Consider the following 16,716-nt stretch of genomic DNA (forward strand, 5'->3'; position numbering starts at 1 on the left):
CTCTGTGTATTTGAAGTGTTACTAGATTAAGTTAAGCATCTGTCTTAAACATCTGCTCCAAAGAATAAGCATTTTCAAGTGTTCTTTAACTTCACAAGCCTGACGTTTGTTTAAATCCATCTGACAGAAACAAAAAAATCTTAGTCCAACTTATAAAGCTTGTCTGGAATAAAAAAGCCTTTTTAATTTACATTTTCCTGGAATAAGACATTCCATTTCCAAGTAAGTAGGCTTTAGTTTTAATCTCAGGCTGAGAGCCTCAAGATCTTCCTCAATTCTAATAACAAGTGGCAACAACTTCTAGTGCTGTACATTATGTTACGAAAAGGGAGTCAGGTCACAGAAAGGGAGACCTTAAAACTAAGCCAATTTCTTTAATGCTGAAACTGAATCACCTTTCTCCATTATTTTACCACTCGTATTAATTAGCAGGAAAAAGGTTGGTCACTGAGCTACTGGAACTTTATAAACAATTAAATCCACACTGCTATGAAACATCTGCTAAAATCGGTTGCAAACTACTACTCTGGGCAAGTATTCACAATTCTACATAAACATGTGGTTGCTGACAGCAGCAATCTTTATGTAAGAGAAATTCTGAATGCAAACAGGCCCATGCAGCTTTTTAACTGTTAACTATTTTACACAGAAAAGGAGAACAGCCCTGTAGCAAATATTTCTGTGAAGAATTAAGCTCAGGCATAATCCAACAAGTTTAGAAAGGCACAGCCATATGACAGATGTTCTGTAAGAAGCCAAAGGCTTGGGGCAAAACGGATTTCTTCTGCAGCATACCTGCACCTTTATTTTTTTTCAAGTATCCTCCTCCTGTCTCCCCCCTTGCAACACACCAAACAAAGATCATTTTGTTTTCCTTGAAAATCTGTTTAGTATCTCTTACTATTTTGCGGTAAAACATTTCACACTGAGTAATAAACGTTATTGGTTTACACATATTGAAGAAGTTCTATTGTGCTCTGAAAAAATACAAGTGGATCTTGCATACATCAGTGGGGGAGGTTTCAGAACACATACTGATGCAAAAACACAACAATTACTGTGTAAGAGGGCCTACGCACAGTTAACTGCTTTTAAATCCAAAGCACTAATAAATTAAACCAAAGAAAACTGCCATAATGCACTTCAGATTTCTTACCGGGACGTTGCTCTTATCGGGTCTGGTATCTTGCATTTAACTGAATCTGCATGAAATGTGAAGGCAACAAACAAACCATGGGAAACATTTGAAAGTAACATCCCAGTGACAACAGATGATCTACTTACCAAGAGATACCGTTTTCCCTTCTGTTGTGAATTGTGGTTTAGTCTTCTGATGCTTTACCCTTTATTAATAAAAACACAGCAGCTTGCTCCACTAAAAATGGCTGCATTGCTTAGCTAGAAAAACCATGCTAGAGATTAAGCTGCAGTAGATTAAAGAAGAAAAAAAAAAAAAAAGACAATGACTCCTTCTTGTGTGAAACTGAAAATATCCATACTGGCACCTTCACTCATGGAGCTACTCTGGAAGCTGCTGCTGCTGCAATTCAAGTATCTGCAGTAAAGGTCCTGCCACGTTCTTGCCTCCTGCATGGGTTTTCAGCTACAAGAGCTCAGAACAGCCTAGCAAACACCTCCTTCCCAAGTGAAAGCTCTAATTTCTTCTTCTGCAGCGAAATCAACCAACTTTCTATGCTACCGAGTGAGTGACAGTAATGTCAGCCAATCAGCTTGAGTTTTCCAGGAAAATCACCCCTTAATTCATTCAAAATCAGGTCATATGACACTATTTGAAATGCTATTGGCTTAGGAGGAACATAGCTTTTTAGCCTAATCAGGGTAAGGCCACCCATCTAAGCCTCCCTAGGCTGAAGCCACCTTGACTCTAGGCAGGCTAAGGATCCGAAAAGAATGCAGACCTACCAGAGCCTCCCAGCTGTTAAAGGGCCGGAGTGCTATTATCTTCTGAGCCTTTTTCTGAGAACACTGGGGAATCAAAGTCAGTTCACGCGGGGAAGCATCCTGCAGGAAGCTGAGGATTTTTGCTTTGTAGCCATCCTCCATCACTTCGTCGCCACTGCTGTAGTCCTCATCAAGGGAGCTACCACCATCTTCAGAAGCTGACTCGTCCTCCGAGTCTTCTGTGTCTCTTTTAGTACTCCAAACACTCCTTTTGCCTTTGTCCTTTTTCTGAAATCCATTCTGTTCTTTCTTAGAAGATTTCTGCTTTGGCTTCTCTTTACTCTCGTCACTTCTGCTCTTGGCAGAGTCTTCAGTCCAGTCAGAAGCCTCACTTTTGGGAGGAAATTCCATGCCTATCCATGCAATATAGAAGGCAACAGGTCAACACATACTGATTAAAGGTGAATTAAAATCCACTGTTCTTCCCAAATAAAACCTATATAGATATAAACCACAATTCTAGTATTTAATACACAACTCAGCAGCAGGTGTTACTAAGAGAAAAGAGCAAACACCATGCAAGCCTTTTTAAAACACATAAGTAGTACCAACTGTGAACGTAAGATGAGCAGTGCTAATTTGTATACTGCTCCAATAGCAGAAGGTTTTAAGTAAATACAGATGATTAACACTATGTGAGCTGCAAAAGCTCCAAGGTAAGAGCAGATAGTTAAGATGTATGTATTGCTAGGATGAGAGACTTGTCCCACTCCACCCAACTGCAGAGATACTAATTCTGCTGATTTCAGAAAAGCAAGCCTACTTCCACCACAAAAAATTATCTATTTTTTCCATTTTAACATGTCTCAGTACAGCATTAGAGGTGGGACAACAAAAACATGCACTTGTTAAAGACATTCAAAGAATGTGGTATTCCCGACCAAATTAACCCTATTGTCTTAAAATAAGATAGAGGTTATTTAACAGAATGTGAGCAAGTTATTTTCGGAAGTAACTTGTATAGGGTTTTCTTTTCTCTTTGGAATAAAGCATTTGCAACACTTTCTCCTCTGCCCAATCTCAGCTTGCTGCTGATTGACTCCAACCCCAATATCTAACTTCTCAAAAGCAGCAGCAAAGACCCAACTTCATACACATGATGGTTCTCTCCACTTGCAAAGAATCCAATTAAGAATACTGTCCTACTCCAAGAATATTTAAATAGCTGATACAGCAAAACATATATATATCTGTCAGCTGTGTAACACTGAAAAATAATCAGCTCATTAAACAGTATTTGAAGGTATAACTCACAGATTTACCTGGAATCACTGGTTTTGCTCCTTAACACATTTAATGCACTGGTATTTATAACCTGGTTACATAATTTAAGGCCTATTTCTAGTATTTTCCTCTCGTGGAATGTATTTTAAAAGGATAAAATAGCCTATGTCACTTGTCACCTATGCAGTTTTTTGTAATTACTGATGTACAGGTTACTCTAGTTAAAAAATGAAACTTTCCAACTATCGGGAGGGGAGCAGGTGTCAGCTTTGACACACTTCTAAATATATTTTATGATACACCCATAGGTAATTACAACTTCTTATGTAAATCTGAATTAGCAAGGCAAAGGTATTTATCTCTGCTTACAAAGCAAAAGATGAAATAATCATGACAAAAATTAAAAAAAAAAAAGAAGAAATAGTTTCCTTCTTTTATACTCCCCCTAATACTGATTTCCAGTATCATTAGAAGCTTCTAGGCATAGTGCTGTCAGGGCTGTCATTGCTGGACATTAGAAAAAAATTTGTATCACAAGTTTGTTTTATCTTGAGATAAAATAGATTATAAATCTGTCTTTACCCTCATCATCTTCTGCAAAAACTCTCAGGGCCTCCAGTGCTTCATGAAACACCCAGTTATGCTCCTGAAGCACATCTCTCAGTTCCTAGTAAAAGATAAGAAATTTTGTATTGTGGTAAGATAAACAAAACCTTAAGTTCTGTGGATAACAACATAACAGCACTAAGTTTAAATTGCACAAGGCAAAGAAACCCCCTGTGAATCAGTTGACCCAAAATTAAGGAAATCAAAAGGAGAAAACCCTTCAGTTTATCCTTACACACCAAGTTTAGGCAGAGCTGCACCCCACTGTTCAAAAGGGTAAGAACATACACAAACAAGCCTTGCTTCCAACAGTTTAAAGCATAGTAGTAAAATGCCCTGATCAGCTGCTCAGTATTATCTGATACTAAACTAATACAAAGCACATAGTACATTTAGTCATCCAGGGGAGAAGAGTGTAAGGAAGGAAAGCAGAATACTTTCTCCATGCTTTTTTATAATAGGTTATCAAATTTGATTATGTCAGCCTTGCCATGGGACCAAAAAAGTAGGATGACAAGTTCCATATAGTCCTGATTACATCCAACTGCTCCCAGTTCAGGGCAAGTTACATTCCAAAAGCAGCAACAGCAAAGACCTTCCTACCCTGGACTCTTTTCAAGAGAGCTGTTGGTGTAAGGACTGTTTCATGTGGGCTATTTTCTTAAGCAGTCAAAACCTGATGTGCCATCAGCGGACATGAGCTCACCTCCTTATCCAGTCCAGGGAATGTGTTCTGCAGCTTCTTCACAAGCATCTCTTGCCTCTCCCATTGTCTTTGAGGATCTGTCTCATCCAGCTAACATTAAGAAAGAAATCTATTAGGTTTAATATAAATTGTAAGCACAGAAACAGAAAAAATAATTAAAAATCAAATTAATCATTATTGTTACTCTTAAAGAGCTAGTCTAAACGACAAAAGCACTTAAAGACAAACCCAAGTTGCAGAAGTGATTTTTAATACATACTCAATGGTCAAAACAAGACCCAAACTTTTATAAGCACAAAAAATGAAAGTCATGAAAGACTGATATTCTTTACTTCATAAGCATACACAGTGCAAAGTTACACACCACAAGACAAATAATATAGAACTATCCAGTTTGCATTTCTTTAAAGTAAAAAGTAGTAATTCTGAATAATATTTAAGGCAGAAGATAGCAGGGTTAACAGTCAGTTAAGTTAGATTACCGAGCATGCAGTATTTAATCCACCAGAGCCTATGAACATGGTAAATGGTGTATTTATATTAAAATTTACAGGTAAAAAAATTCCACAAATACTATTTCATAGCACCATGGAGTCACATCAAAAGCTGGAAGAAGTTTACATCAATAATAGCTTCATTAATAGCTACTATCAGCCTGCAAAAAGGGAGGTTTCTTATCAACGAGTGCCAAAACATCTACATGCCAAAAGCTACTCCATACATACTCACCACAAAAAATTATGCAAGTTTCTTTACAGAACTTTAAATGCAAAGTGGTTATACCTATCTACAGCAGGGATGCCAACAGGTTTGATCAATATTTACTTTATGGAATGATGCTATTTGCTGAAACAGCACAAACCAGATCACCAAGAAACGTTCTGAGTAACAGAGGGCACTGTTCCTCTCCTCAGTGAGCCTATGATACCATGAAGAGTACAGCCACAGTACACGTAATAGCTGGCAACGCGCACTCAATCGTCTTAGGAACCAGCAGAAAAGCGAAGAGAAAAAAAATCCCTGCAAGGTTTCTCACTATAATTCTTTATTACAAGTTCTATAACCCCATGTGTTACAGCTGTATTTTTCCCACTCCTTCCCCTTTTGACTGTAGCAGAACTGTTAAGCAGAGAAATCAAGCTGCTGCATGAAACCAGGTCCAGTGAAGCACCGTTTGCTAGGCTGGCTGGGTAAGAAATTCCATAATCTCTTTTGTAACCTAACCCAGAGATTTGGTGAAGAGGAACAAACCCAAACACCAGCAAATCTTGCCTCACAAAATTCACAGCTCTCCTCCAGGAAGTATTATTGCTTCTGAGCAGTATTATTTTTACATTTATGAAAAACTCTGTGTTTTCTTCATTTTCTTCTGCCTGAGGAGAGCATTTGGTTAAATTTCAACACAAAGAAAGTCACACCATCCTCCATCCAGCCTCCAGTTATTTACTGTAGAATTCCCTTTCGCTACCCTAAGTGGCGTTCAAGGATGTCTAATGGGATGCTGGGAGCCAGCCTCATGACAGCACTGCAGGACCATGCGTAAGATCTGTAAAATACCAACCTGAATGCACCAGGATCATTACATAGTTCCTATTTATTAACAGAGGTCAACGTAATCATTCCTTTACAGGTAACCCATGATTTCCTTTTAAAGATCTCCCTAAGTCATAGTTCCAACATATACGTAAACAACACTGCTCCTATAAGAACCACAGAGCAGGCGGTTTGGCAAGGTGATCCATAGGCTATAACTTTCACTGATGTTCACAAGAACTGAAAGGTACCCAGCGCTTCACAAGAACTGAAAGGTACCCAGCGCTTCACATGCCTGTTCACTTGCTTTCGAAGGAGTGGTTGGTGGCAAGCAGCGGTAACTGGGATACAAACCTACAAACACTAAAGAACAAAGCAGGTAATTCCACTTAGAATGGCCAAGGAGAAAAAAACCAGAAAAACCTCAGATGGCAAGATTTGAATTTGATTGGATTTTCTGACAGAACACACCAAATTCATGATGCCGCTGTCATTGACCAAATCAGGTAATTCCACTTATGTTACAATGCGCAGAGAGAAAAACCAGTACTTACGTAATGAGCTTTTGGCTTTTTTGTGACTTGCTCATTTCTGGTTTTGTCATTTGTGGGAGAACCTTTTCGTTTCCTTTTCTGAGAGGCAGCTTTAAAAAGAATCAAGGCAGAAAAGAAGAATTAATTACTCTCATTAAATTCACCCAAAACAGTAGGATTATTCAGACCAATCCTATAGTAGCTACTTTTTAACCACACAAGATCTTTACTAGTCTCCGTAATAGTTTCTTGTTATAGTCCACAGATACATTTAAACTTCCATCAAAACAGCTGCTTGAAAGTACATGTTTATTTACCTTCACTTTCTTCAGCAGTCCGGCAATTAATCAATTACCTCTCACATATAACAACTGAAATAGCTTTTTTTTTAATTGACAACTGTTTTACACACAAATCGCATAAATGTGCATCTCTTGGTTTTATTCAATCTGACTGCTTTTGGAAAGCTGGTATTTAATGAAGGCTGAACTGCAATCGTGAGTTGGAATATGTACATCACTGCCAATCTGCAAGCACTGATGACTGATTTCTGGCTCAGGTGCACATCAGAGACGTTACCACCAAACAGTTGTCAACATTTAATCCAAATATCTGAAAGAAAACTATGCACATTAGAGTTGGCGGTAACAAAATACCAGTGATAACCATATTACTTATGAATAGTTCATATTAGCCAGAACTTTCTGAGTATCTTTGGGCCCTGGTGATTATTAGATTAAGACTTGCCCAGTCAGGTGCATTTTCTGACTGCCACTGTGCACACCTCATGAAGGCAAGAACACATTACCACTATTTCTCCACACAAGCTTTGCTTGAAGCAGCAGCTGTTACAAGACCAAATTATTACAAAAATTCCTAGACCATGATCTGAAATAGTCCTGCAAGTTAAATCCTTTTTGGAAGAGTAACTGCCTGCAGAACTTTTGCAGAACTTTGTTTTGTAGTGATACTTTTGAGCAATTTGCATGAGAAGATTTTTTTTTTCTTTCAACCTTTTCTAAAGCTTGGGCCACATGATGTTTCAAGGTCCCTTCCAACCTGGGCTGTTCTATAATTCTATGTCTGATATCAGCATCTCTGGCCAGCTTCCCCTCCCAGACTGCCCAAGGACCCCAGTGAACAAGCACACACACACAGAGTACACTTGTTTTCCAATCCAAAAGACTGCCTGGGTGATCAAAACAGTTTTAGTTGTGGAAAATTGAAGTAGCCACATCTTCTCACAAAAAAATTCATTTTGTGTTGAAATACTTTCAAATAAACTTTCTACTAGATTCATTCGCTCTTTCTGACATCAGAGATATGGCATATATTTTTTTAAAAAATAAATCACTAAAATATCCCAAAGGTAGAAAAGCAAAGCATCAGTAATTCCCCCTTAAATGAAGGATCTGGCAATAATTACCAGAAAACACTGATAAGACTTTTTCAAAGTCTATGTATTTGTATATCTAGGTATAAATATATACCAGAAGCACAGTTCAAAGCATCCAGAGAACGTGCCAAGAGAAAGGAGGTAGCTCTTCTTCACCATTCAGACCTTGACCTTTCTGCCCAAGAACTTCATTTAAACAATATTGCCAGGAAAAGCCATGCTACTAGCTTAAGTCTGAGAAATGTGCATATTTTTTTTTTGACACCAAAGCTAAGGGTTGTTAGGTTGGGTAAAGCACTAGAAGTCATGGAGGCTTCATGCTATTACTGCTTAAGCTCAATTAAAACTGCATTCAGGATAGGTAATGCTGAATACAGTGACCCTGCAAAACTCTTTGCCCTTAAAAAATACACGGGCTCCATATAAGAGTACTTGAAAGATTTCCCCGCTTTGAAGTCGTGTGCTGAGCACTCAATAGTTTTTGAAGAAAGCCCAATCGTGAACAATTTTAGAGGCAATTAAACTGTAGGAAAGGATCTGGATAACCACGGTCTCAGGAACGTATCAACATAGAATTATTCAGAAATCAACCTGTGGTCTCCTGAAACCCACCACATCTGCAAATGAAAAAAAAATTCCAGCTGTCTGAAGACATCCACTTTACAGGTACACTTCATCATTCAGTGCTGTACTAAGGAAGCATACAGCTAAGGGGATGAAGAAACTCTATTACTGCTAGACCGGAACCATCCTTGGAGTGGAGGCAGGGCACATCAAGCCTTCCAGAAGAATCGTTCTCTCCATAAATTTTATGATTAATGACAATGAGAAAAGCAGCTCCAGGGTTTCAAAATTTAGACAAGCACATTTAATTACTGCTACTGTTACTTGCTGCTATCACTACAAAAAAAAAAATTACTGTGACTTCCCTGGCTGTTACAACAGAAACAGTCATTTCTGTCTGTTCGAAAAGCAGTGAACATCAGCCAGGTTTCCATGGGCTTCAGCTCAGAAGCACCCTTACAATTCCATGGGTTTCAAGATGCACAGAAAACAACACCAGAAACCAATTACAAGCAGCAGGTATTACTATAACTTACTGCAACTTCACATCTTTCATTCATACACATATTTTCAGTGAGTCACATCTGATCTTCATACCTATAAGTCATCTGCAATGCTTCTTGTTTTAATTGTATACAATTTGATTTAAGCCATAAATAAGTTTTTCATCATTCTAAAAGGACAGAAAAATATGAGGACGACTCAGCCACACTTTTTTGGCAAAGCCATGCTTCACAACACCGTATCTTGTCCCTGACCTCTCACAGAGTCAACACAGGTAAGCAGATGTTCAGTAATGTTTCCATTTTTAAAAAATGTGTCCAAAATGAGGTGATTTATACCATCATTTTCAGGCATGCCTACTCCTAACTAAATATTTTAAACAACAGCTGTGATTAGTGAGAATTTTGCTTCCAAGAAGATTCTTCTGTGGGCTTGTACTGAAAGGATGTGAAACAGCATCCTTAGATCAACACAAATGGCCAAGAGGCAGGGCCTACATACCAGAAATTCAAACATTGAACTGCAACAAAGTTTAACGATGTGTATTAGCTTCAATTAGTTTAAAAGGGAACAAGACTGAGAAGTAGTGTGTTCCTCACAAAATAGATTTATTTTCTTATTGCCAGCATCCAAGAAGTGTTATCTATAGAATCTGATCATGCATATAGTGATAACCTCAAAATGTTGGTCTGGTTGGGTTAAAAAAAACAAAACCTAACAACAAAAGCAATACTTCATTAAATTAGCCCAATGTTTCAAAGCTTTCTGATGATTTTTAAAGATCTTTGGAGTTGTACATAAAAAACAGAAGATGAAAATACAATTAAGACAACAGGGGGAACCAAATCAGCAAAAAATCTTCCTCCTTTAGAAGGGGAGTAAAACTGTTCTCCCTCAGCACATAAGCTTCTTAGACCTACCACTTCCAAATCCATAGCATGTAGGATGAAAAGACACATGAGCCACTTGGAAAAAGTTATTTATGGTCACTTTTGAATGCTTTAATTGTTCTATCATGCCCAAACCATGAAGATGTCTCAGGAAAACCATGGACAACTGAACTGCAGAGGGAGACTGCTGAAACAGATCAGCTTTTTATGACTACATTAATATTCATATCAAACTTCCCCATTTCCCCCACCAATCCCAATAAATCAGTTAAAAAGGTAAGAGACTTAACTCTGGACTTAGGTGATGTCAAGAAATAAACCCAAAGCCCAAGTATGACCCTGCTACACACTTACCACTTTCTATGGACTTCCACATCATGCATTGGGTCTTTTGATTTGGTTTGGGTTTTTTGTTGTTGGGGTTTTTTTGGAGCATAACAGCATGAGACTACATAAATTCAGATGCAGAACAAAACCCCCTAAATACATTCTGAGGGCTCGAAGGCATGGTTTGACAGATGCTTTGCTAAAGAACGGTGAGGATCTATCCAATGCCTAAGACTAACAGTTCTTATTCAGAATTACAAGAAAGTTTTGATGTCAAGCTGAAGAGAAAATTGTGATAGGCCTCAACACAAAAAACATCCAGTTATAAGTGGCTACATACTTCAGTATATTTTTTTCATACCAGCAGATTTCTCACCTACAACATTGCAAATTACTGTGGCTAACCCATTACTATTTGCCTCAACTTCTGGCCAAAGAAGGAACCAGCAAGAACAGAAATCACTTAAGGACCCACATGTAAAGCAATCCTGAGCTTCACAGAACAAATTCCGCTTTTTTTGTTCTATTTTTGGATTTTGATACGCATCCTACTTTTATATTTCCCTTTCCAAAGCCTGTAATTTCAGTTTTGTGTTATTACAATAAAAAAAAATAACTTCAGCATATGCTTTACCACTTTTTAAATACATCCCAACCATTTTTTCACTGAATTAGCAACAGCTTCTTAAGTTTGTGGGTGTTTTTTTCTTTTGCTAAACGTACCTTCGTCACTGCACTTCAAACCAGCAGCTATTGCTTCATCCATTGTGTGTGCCGATTCTATCAACTGGGAAAAAAAAAGTCAAATAAGTGGTGAGATTTAATAGTGTTGGACAGAGAAGGACAATGACAGATCAGCATGATTGAAATACCCTTTAAAAGACACCAAAAAAATACATGTATTATAAGATCCAACACCAAAATTAACAGGTACCAAATTAGCTAGACTGATCACATGAGCTGTATTTGGAAACACTTTAAAAGTCTCCACAAACACACCGTGCAAGTTTACTTAAAAGCGCTTTTTTTTCCCCCCCAACCGAACTATTTAATGTTACTATCACAAAAACAGATTTCTTAACTCACAAAATGTCTGTATACTGTTGTGTCATACCGGTCGATTCCCTGAAAGTACACGCACGCAATTTAAAATATGCATCAAAGTTTATCTATACTTCCCTGCAGTCCTAGATTCTTTCTCCATCCAGGTATAATCTCAAACTAGGTAATTTTTACAAATTAATTGGATGTTGAGACTTTTAGAATGCTTTTCGCAAGTAACATAACTGCAGTAGAAGCAAATGGCCTAAAGGTTAAAAGAAGCACACACAAAAAAAAAGTTTGAGGAATCCCAATTCCCAAGCTTTTGTCCACATTTGTAAACATCTTACAACTTTGCTATAGCCACACAATTTCCTTTTCAAAAGGCTCATGAGTTTCCCTTAATAGCCCTCAACAGTTGCATAGGGTTTTTCAGGACAGACTGTTCCAGATCCTTCATGAAGGAATAATACATTTGCCTAATATTCCTCCGTCTTCCTTCAAAAATATCATGGATACATAACTGCAGACAAAAATTTGCATAGCCTCCATGTACTACAAAGCTCTGCTGACACAGGAGTTACCTCACACTCTCCTGAGAATAAATACTGTCAGCACTACATACCACTGAGTAGTTAAAAGCACCACTGAAATCACAAAGCAGCAGTCAAGACACATCACAAGTCATTTCTAGCTAGTTTCTAAGCTAGAATGAACTCTTCGGTTTAAATAATTTTTATGTAGCCAAAAATTAAAACTTTCTAAATACCGGACATCTACAATACAGATTTTATTACAATGTTCAGGAGAAAAATTCTCAAACTGCTATTTGCAACCCCTCCTTTCTTCCTAAAGTAGAAAGTCTAAACATAAAGCTTGATGCACTGGGAAAAAACACACTCAACAAGGAGCACCAGTAAGACTTCTGTATTTGTTTAACACCGTGTCAACAACCAGGAAACTTAACAGATTAATTTAAACTCATTTAGCTTTGCAAACTAAACCTAGTGAAAACCTAGTTACATATCAGCAATGAAAAATAACCTCACTAAAAATATGTTAACTGTAATTTGTACTGTACATTAGACAATAGCTAACAGTATCTCAGGTCCACACATCAGTATAATCAGAATAAATTAGAGTAAGTTCAAACCTACTCCTTTTTGCCTCACTGCAAGTACTATAGGCTTTGCCTATTACATTTCATAAGCGCAAGGGTGCAACGTTTCATCTACTGGAGAAGACCACAATGATTTCACTCATTCTGCATTTAATCAGTTAGCTGCACTCCAACAAGGGCAGTCATCAACCAAGACAGCTATAACTAAGATTAAACATCACAACTGAAAAAAAAATAAAATTTTCTATACACTAGAATGCACTGTTGCTGAGCTGATCTAAAGTTTTTTTATATATCCACACATATAAAAAGCATGTGCATATTCATTTTTATATATACATAAGTACCTGTGTATGTATGCAGGTGTATATGGAAACATTACATGGCTGTCGCTCTCCTAAAATAGATTACTTTGAGATATCCCTTTTGGTAAGAATTAAGGCTTGTATTGGGTTTGTGTGGCAAGGTTTAGGTAGCAAGGGGGTGCTACAAGAGTAGCTTCTGGGGGAAGTTGTTAGAAGCTTCCCCTATGTCAGATGGAGCCAACGCCAGCCAGCTCCAAGTCAGACCCACTGCTGGCCAAGGCTGAGCCCATCAGGAACAGTGGTAGCGCCTCTGGGATAATGTATTTAAGTAGGGGCAGGGGCTGTATGCAAATGGCACAGGACACTGCAGCAGGAGAGGAGTGAGGATTTGTGAGAGCAACATCTCTGCAGACACCCAGGTCAGTGAGCAAGGAGGGGCAGGGGGTGCTCCAGGCCCCAGAGCAGAGATCTGGCAGCCTGTGGTGAAGACCACGGTGAGGCAGGCTGTGCCCCTGCAGCCCATGGAGGACCTCATGCCAGAGCAGGGGGATGCCCAAAGGAGGCTGTGACCCCGTGGGAAGCCCAAGCTGGAGCAGGCTCCTGGCAGGACCTGCGGAGAGCGGAGCCCACACTGGAGCAGGTTTGCTGGCAGGACTTGAGACCCCACAGGGGACCCACCCTGGAGCAGCCTGCTCCTGGAGGGTTGCACCCTGTAGGAGGGACCTCCACAGCGGAGCAGGGGAAGAGCATGAGGAGCCTCCCCCTGAGGAGGAAGGAGGGGCAGAGATGCGTGATGAACTGACCACAAGCCCCACTCCCTGTCCCCCTGTGACACTGGAGGGGAGGAGGTAGAGAATTTGGGAGTGAAGTTAAGCCCAGGAAGAAGGGGCGGTGGGAGGAAGGCATTTTAAGATTTAAGTTTTCTATCTCCTTATCCTACTCTGATTTAATTGGCAATAAATTATTTTTTCCCCCCCAAGCTGTGTCTGTTTTGCCAGTGATAGTAATTGACAAGTGATCTCTCCCTGTCCTTATCTCAACCCACAAACATTCTGTTATATTTTCTCCCCCCTATCCAGCTGAGGAGGGAAGTGATAGAGCAGCTTTGGTGGGCACCTGGCATCCAGCTAGGGTCAACCCACCCCAAGGCTGTTCCTCTAATTAAAGCCAGAGGTTTAGGAATACTGTCTACAGAAATGTAAAGAACAGAGCATTATTACTTTTAGTAATTCGTGATCACTTCTTTGGGGAAAGAGTTCCTTCAGTGTTTGCAGCTTTGTGCCTCTGATGTCTTCCTCTACACCCTTCTTCACAACTGGCAGCTGATCCCCACCATTTACATATGTCAACTGGGGTAGTTCATCTTCAGGCTGTTCGTCATCCTCAGACTGTTCAGAGCTATAATGTATGGGAGAGGAGAAAAAGAAATAGAATTTATTTTTGCTTATCAACGTTTTACTCTACTGGAACATTACTGTAAACCAAAACCAACAGGATCATACAAAATATGTTAAGATATTATTCAGTATTACTGAATTAATTTGTACCCAAAGGGACACCTCCTATTCAGGAAAAAATAAAGCATACATGATTCAGTACAGTCTTCTGTTCGCAGTGAACACATATCAACTTCGTAAAGGAAAGAAGAAAAGATGGACAAGGGAAATACCACAATTTACCCTGGTATTGTGCTACAAAAGATTACTTGCAAAATTAGCAACAGCCATCTTCATACATTTCATCATTTCAGCTACCCAAATTACAGATGATCTCAAGTTTATCTGTCTTGCTAATATATTTATTTGCCCAACAGATAAACAGACATGGATAAGTTCCTTGTAAAAGCTTTCCAGGTGCAGTATCAACTCTGTCCCAGTTCTCAGCTAAGAAAGAAAATTCAAATACCCTTGTGCAGAGTCTTAAACATCTTAAGACAGGAAGAACCTTTCTGAAAAAGACAAAGTCCTGAATTTACTGGAGGATTAATTGTTAGAGCTAACCTGCAGGAAAACCAGTCCCCATATATTTTTCACAATTCAGTTGCACAGACAAGACTGAACGTAAGCACACGTCTCCCATCCTACTGCCCTCCATACACACATAAAAACCTCCTTTCCTGAATAAAAATTAAACAAACTCTACGGAGTTTGCCATTTCATAGGGACTTCGCCACCAGAATGGTTTGCCTGCAGGTCTCTTTACACAGGTAACAGATACAGGTAAAAGACTAAAAATAAACCCCGTTTTCCTCACTGTATCTTTATTTAGCAGTTGCAATAGGCAGATTGCAATACAATTCTGAAAAAAGTAGTACATGCCACCTACATAAGATACACAGTATTTTGAGACTACTGTGTATCAAAAAAATCCGTTTCTCCCTATCCCGTTCTAAAGGCACATACAGCTACATGGACTGTCTGGTTGTGCCTGAGAATTCAAAAAAAATCCTCAAAACAGAAAATCACCCAAATTCCTCTTCAGTCCACCAAGCCATCTAGTTGTAAGCTTCAGAAGGTGAATCCAGCATCCACTTAAAAAAATAAGAAGGCTTCATGAAATGGCATATTAAAATTCTATTAGCACATTTCAGATCTTTTTGCCTTGATAAGGAAAAAGGTTTCACTACAAACTGCATTTAAAGAAGGCAATCGATCCAAATGGAAATGGTAATACTGCAATTACCCTATACTTTATCAGGGATTAACATCTAGATACTTGTCAACAAAGTCTGAGCTGCACATACCATATTTCTTGTCCTCTCTGTACAAACACATTCTTATCAGGCAAGAAGAAACACTCATTTAACCACTAAACGAGCATGACGCTGACCCACAAAACCTCATGTTAGAGTTCTGCTTTTTTTCCGCAAAAGGAAACAGTGACAGGACAGGGACAGTGACTGTGGCAGTGAAGCTTGCAGCACACTTCCTTTTAGGAAAGGCATGCTTTCTGTTCTCAACTTTCTGATCTGTCCCTCGTTCAGGATAAGGGGGCCTGGGATACCCTGCAAGAAAAAAAAAATTCACAAAACCCTGAAACATTGGGTAGCACATGCACTAAAATGCACAGTGCAGAGACACTCGACTGACTCTGTGCAAAGCTAGGCTGAACTCAACACCTGCCAGAGCTGCTCAGCCTGGCCAGATCTAAGCTAACTCTTGCCATGCTCTCAATAGTTTCTTAGCTCAACCAGAACACCACTTGTAAGACAGCTTATAGTGGGTCCAGTACACATCAGCTAGCACCTGAGCCAACACAGTGTGCCCAAGTGTCAGGCACTGGCGTGCCCGGTGCGTAAGAGACCAGTGGCTACACAGGAATAATGAAGAGTACAAGAGGACGTAGCTTATGCTCATCAGCAGTCCCACTAGAAGCCACTCTGCCCGTCTCTCACTCCTAGTAATCAGAATACAGTACAGAAATAGCAAACTGTGGTTCTGCAAGTTGGGTCCTGCATGGCTTATTAGCGTCAGCTCCACATGGGACAAAACAGCTTGTACTGCTTCCAAACGGGGTTGGTCCCAGAAGTGTAACCGTTTATACAGCACTCCACACAAGCCAATTCAATGCATGCAACCAGCTCACCATCTCTCTATCCTTGCACAACCTACAACTTAAAACTATAGATAGAAACAGAAGTCCACACTGCTAACTACAATTTTTTTTTATTGTTTCTTTCTCACCACGTATCTGCCTAAACTTTGGAGAAGATGTATTAAAAAAAATAAAGCATTTCAGATAATAGCAGCAGGGAAAATATTTATTTCATTTCTGCTGATAAGCTCCATTAACTCCACGCTCTATGTCAGGATTGAAAATCTGACAAGAGACTACACTTAAGGTTGCTATTCCCATAAAAGTTTTTCCACAGATCAGTTGAGCCAGACTATCAAAAAAACAGGTTAAGCCATCTTGCTTTGCTTAGCACAAGAACACTTAAAGGGACACAGACAATTACCACATCTCAGTCACACAGACATATAACTAGCAGGGGTTTCTTTAAAC

General features: G+C 39.2%; 1 protein-coding gene across 4 annotated transcripts in view; it reads right to left on the reverse strand.

Moving 5' to 3' along the window:
* Positions 1–16,716, reverse strand: part of SMARCAD1 (SWI/SNF-related, matrix-associated actin-dependent regulator of chromatin, subfamily a, containing DEAD/H box 1) — a 45,665-nt gene that overhangs the window by 17,771 nt on the left and 11,178 nt on the right. For 3 of the 4 annotated variants that reach the window (XM_040599425.1, XM_040599411.1, XM_040599418.1), the window contains exons 4-9: positions 13,932–14,109; positions 10,969–11,032; positions 6,586–6,674; positions 4,499–4,588; positions 3,769–3,853; positions 1,924–2,315 (exon numbers count right to left, since the gene is read on the reverse strand). In XM_040599425.1, the coding sequence (XP_040455359.1) occupies positions 1,924–2,315; positions 3,769–3,853; positions 4,499–4,588; positions 6,586–6,674; positions 10,969–11,032; positions 13,932–14,109 (898 nt within the window). Of the gene's footprint in view, positions 1–1,284; positions 1,897–1,923; positions 2,316–3,768; positions 3,854–4,498; positions 4,589–6,585; positions 6,675–10,968; positions 11,033–13,931; positions 14,110–16,716 lie in introns of those variants that run through there. The other variant, XM_040599430.1, reaches the window with a different exon arrangement.

Source organism: Falco naumanni, chromosome 1 (genome assembly GCF_017639655.2).
Source record: "Falco naumanni isolate bFalNau1 chromosome 1, bFalNau1.pat, whole genome shotgun sequence".
Classification (NCBI taxonomy): Eukaryota; Metazoa; Chordata; class Aves; order Falconiformes; family Falconidae; genus Falco; species Falco naumanni.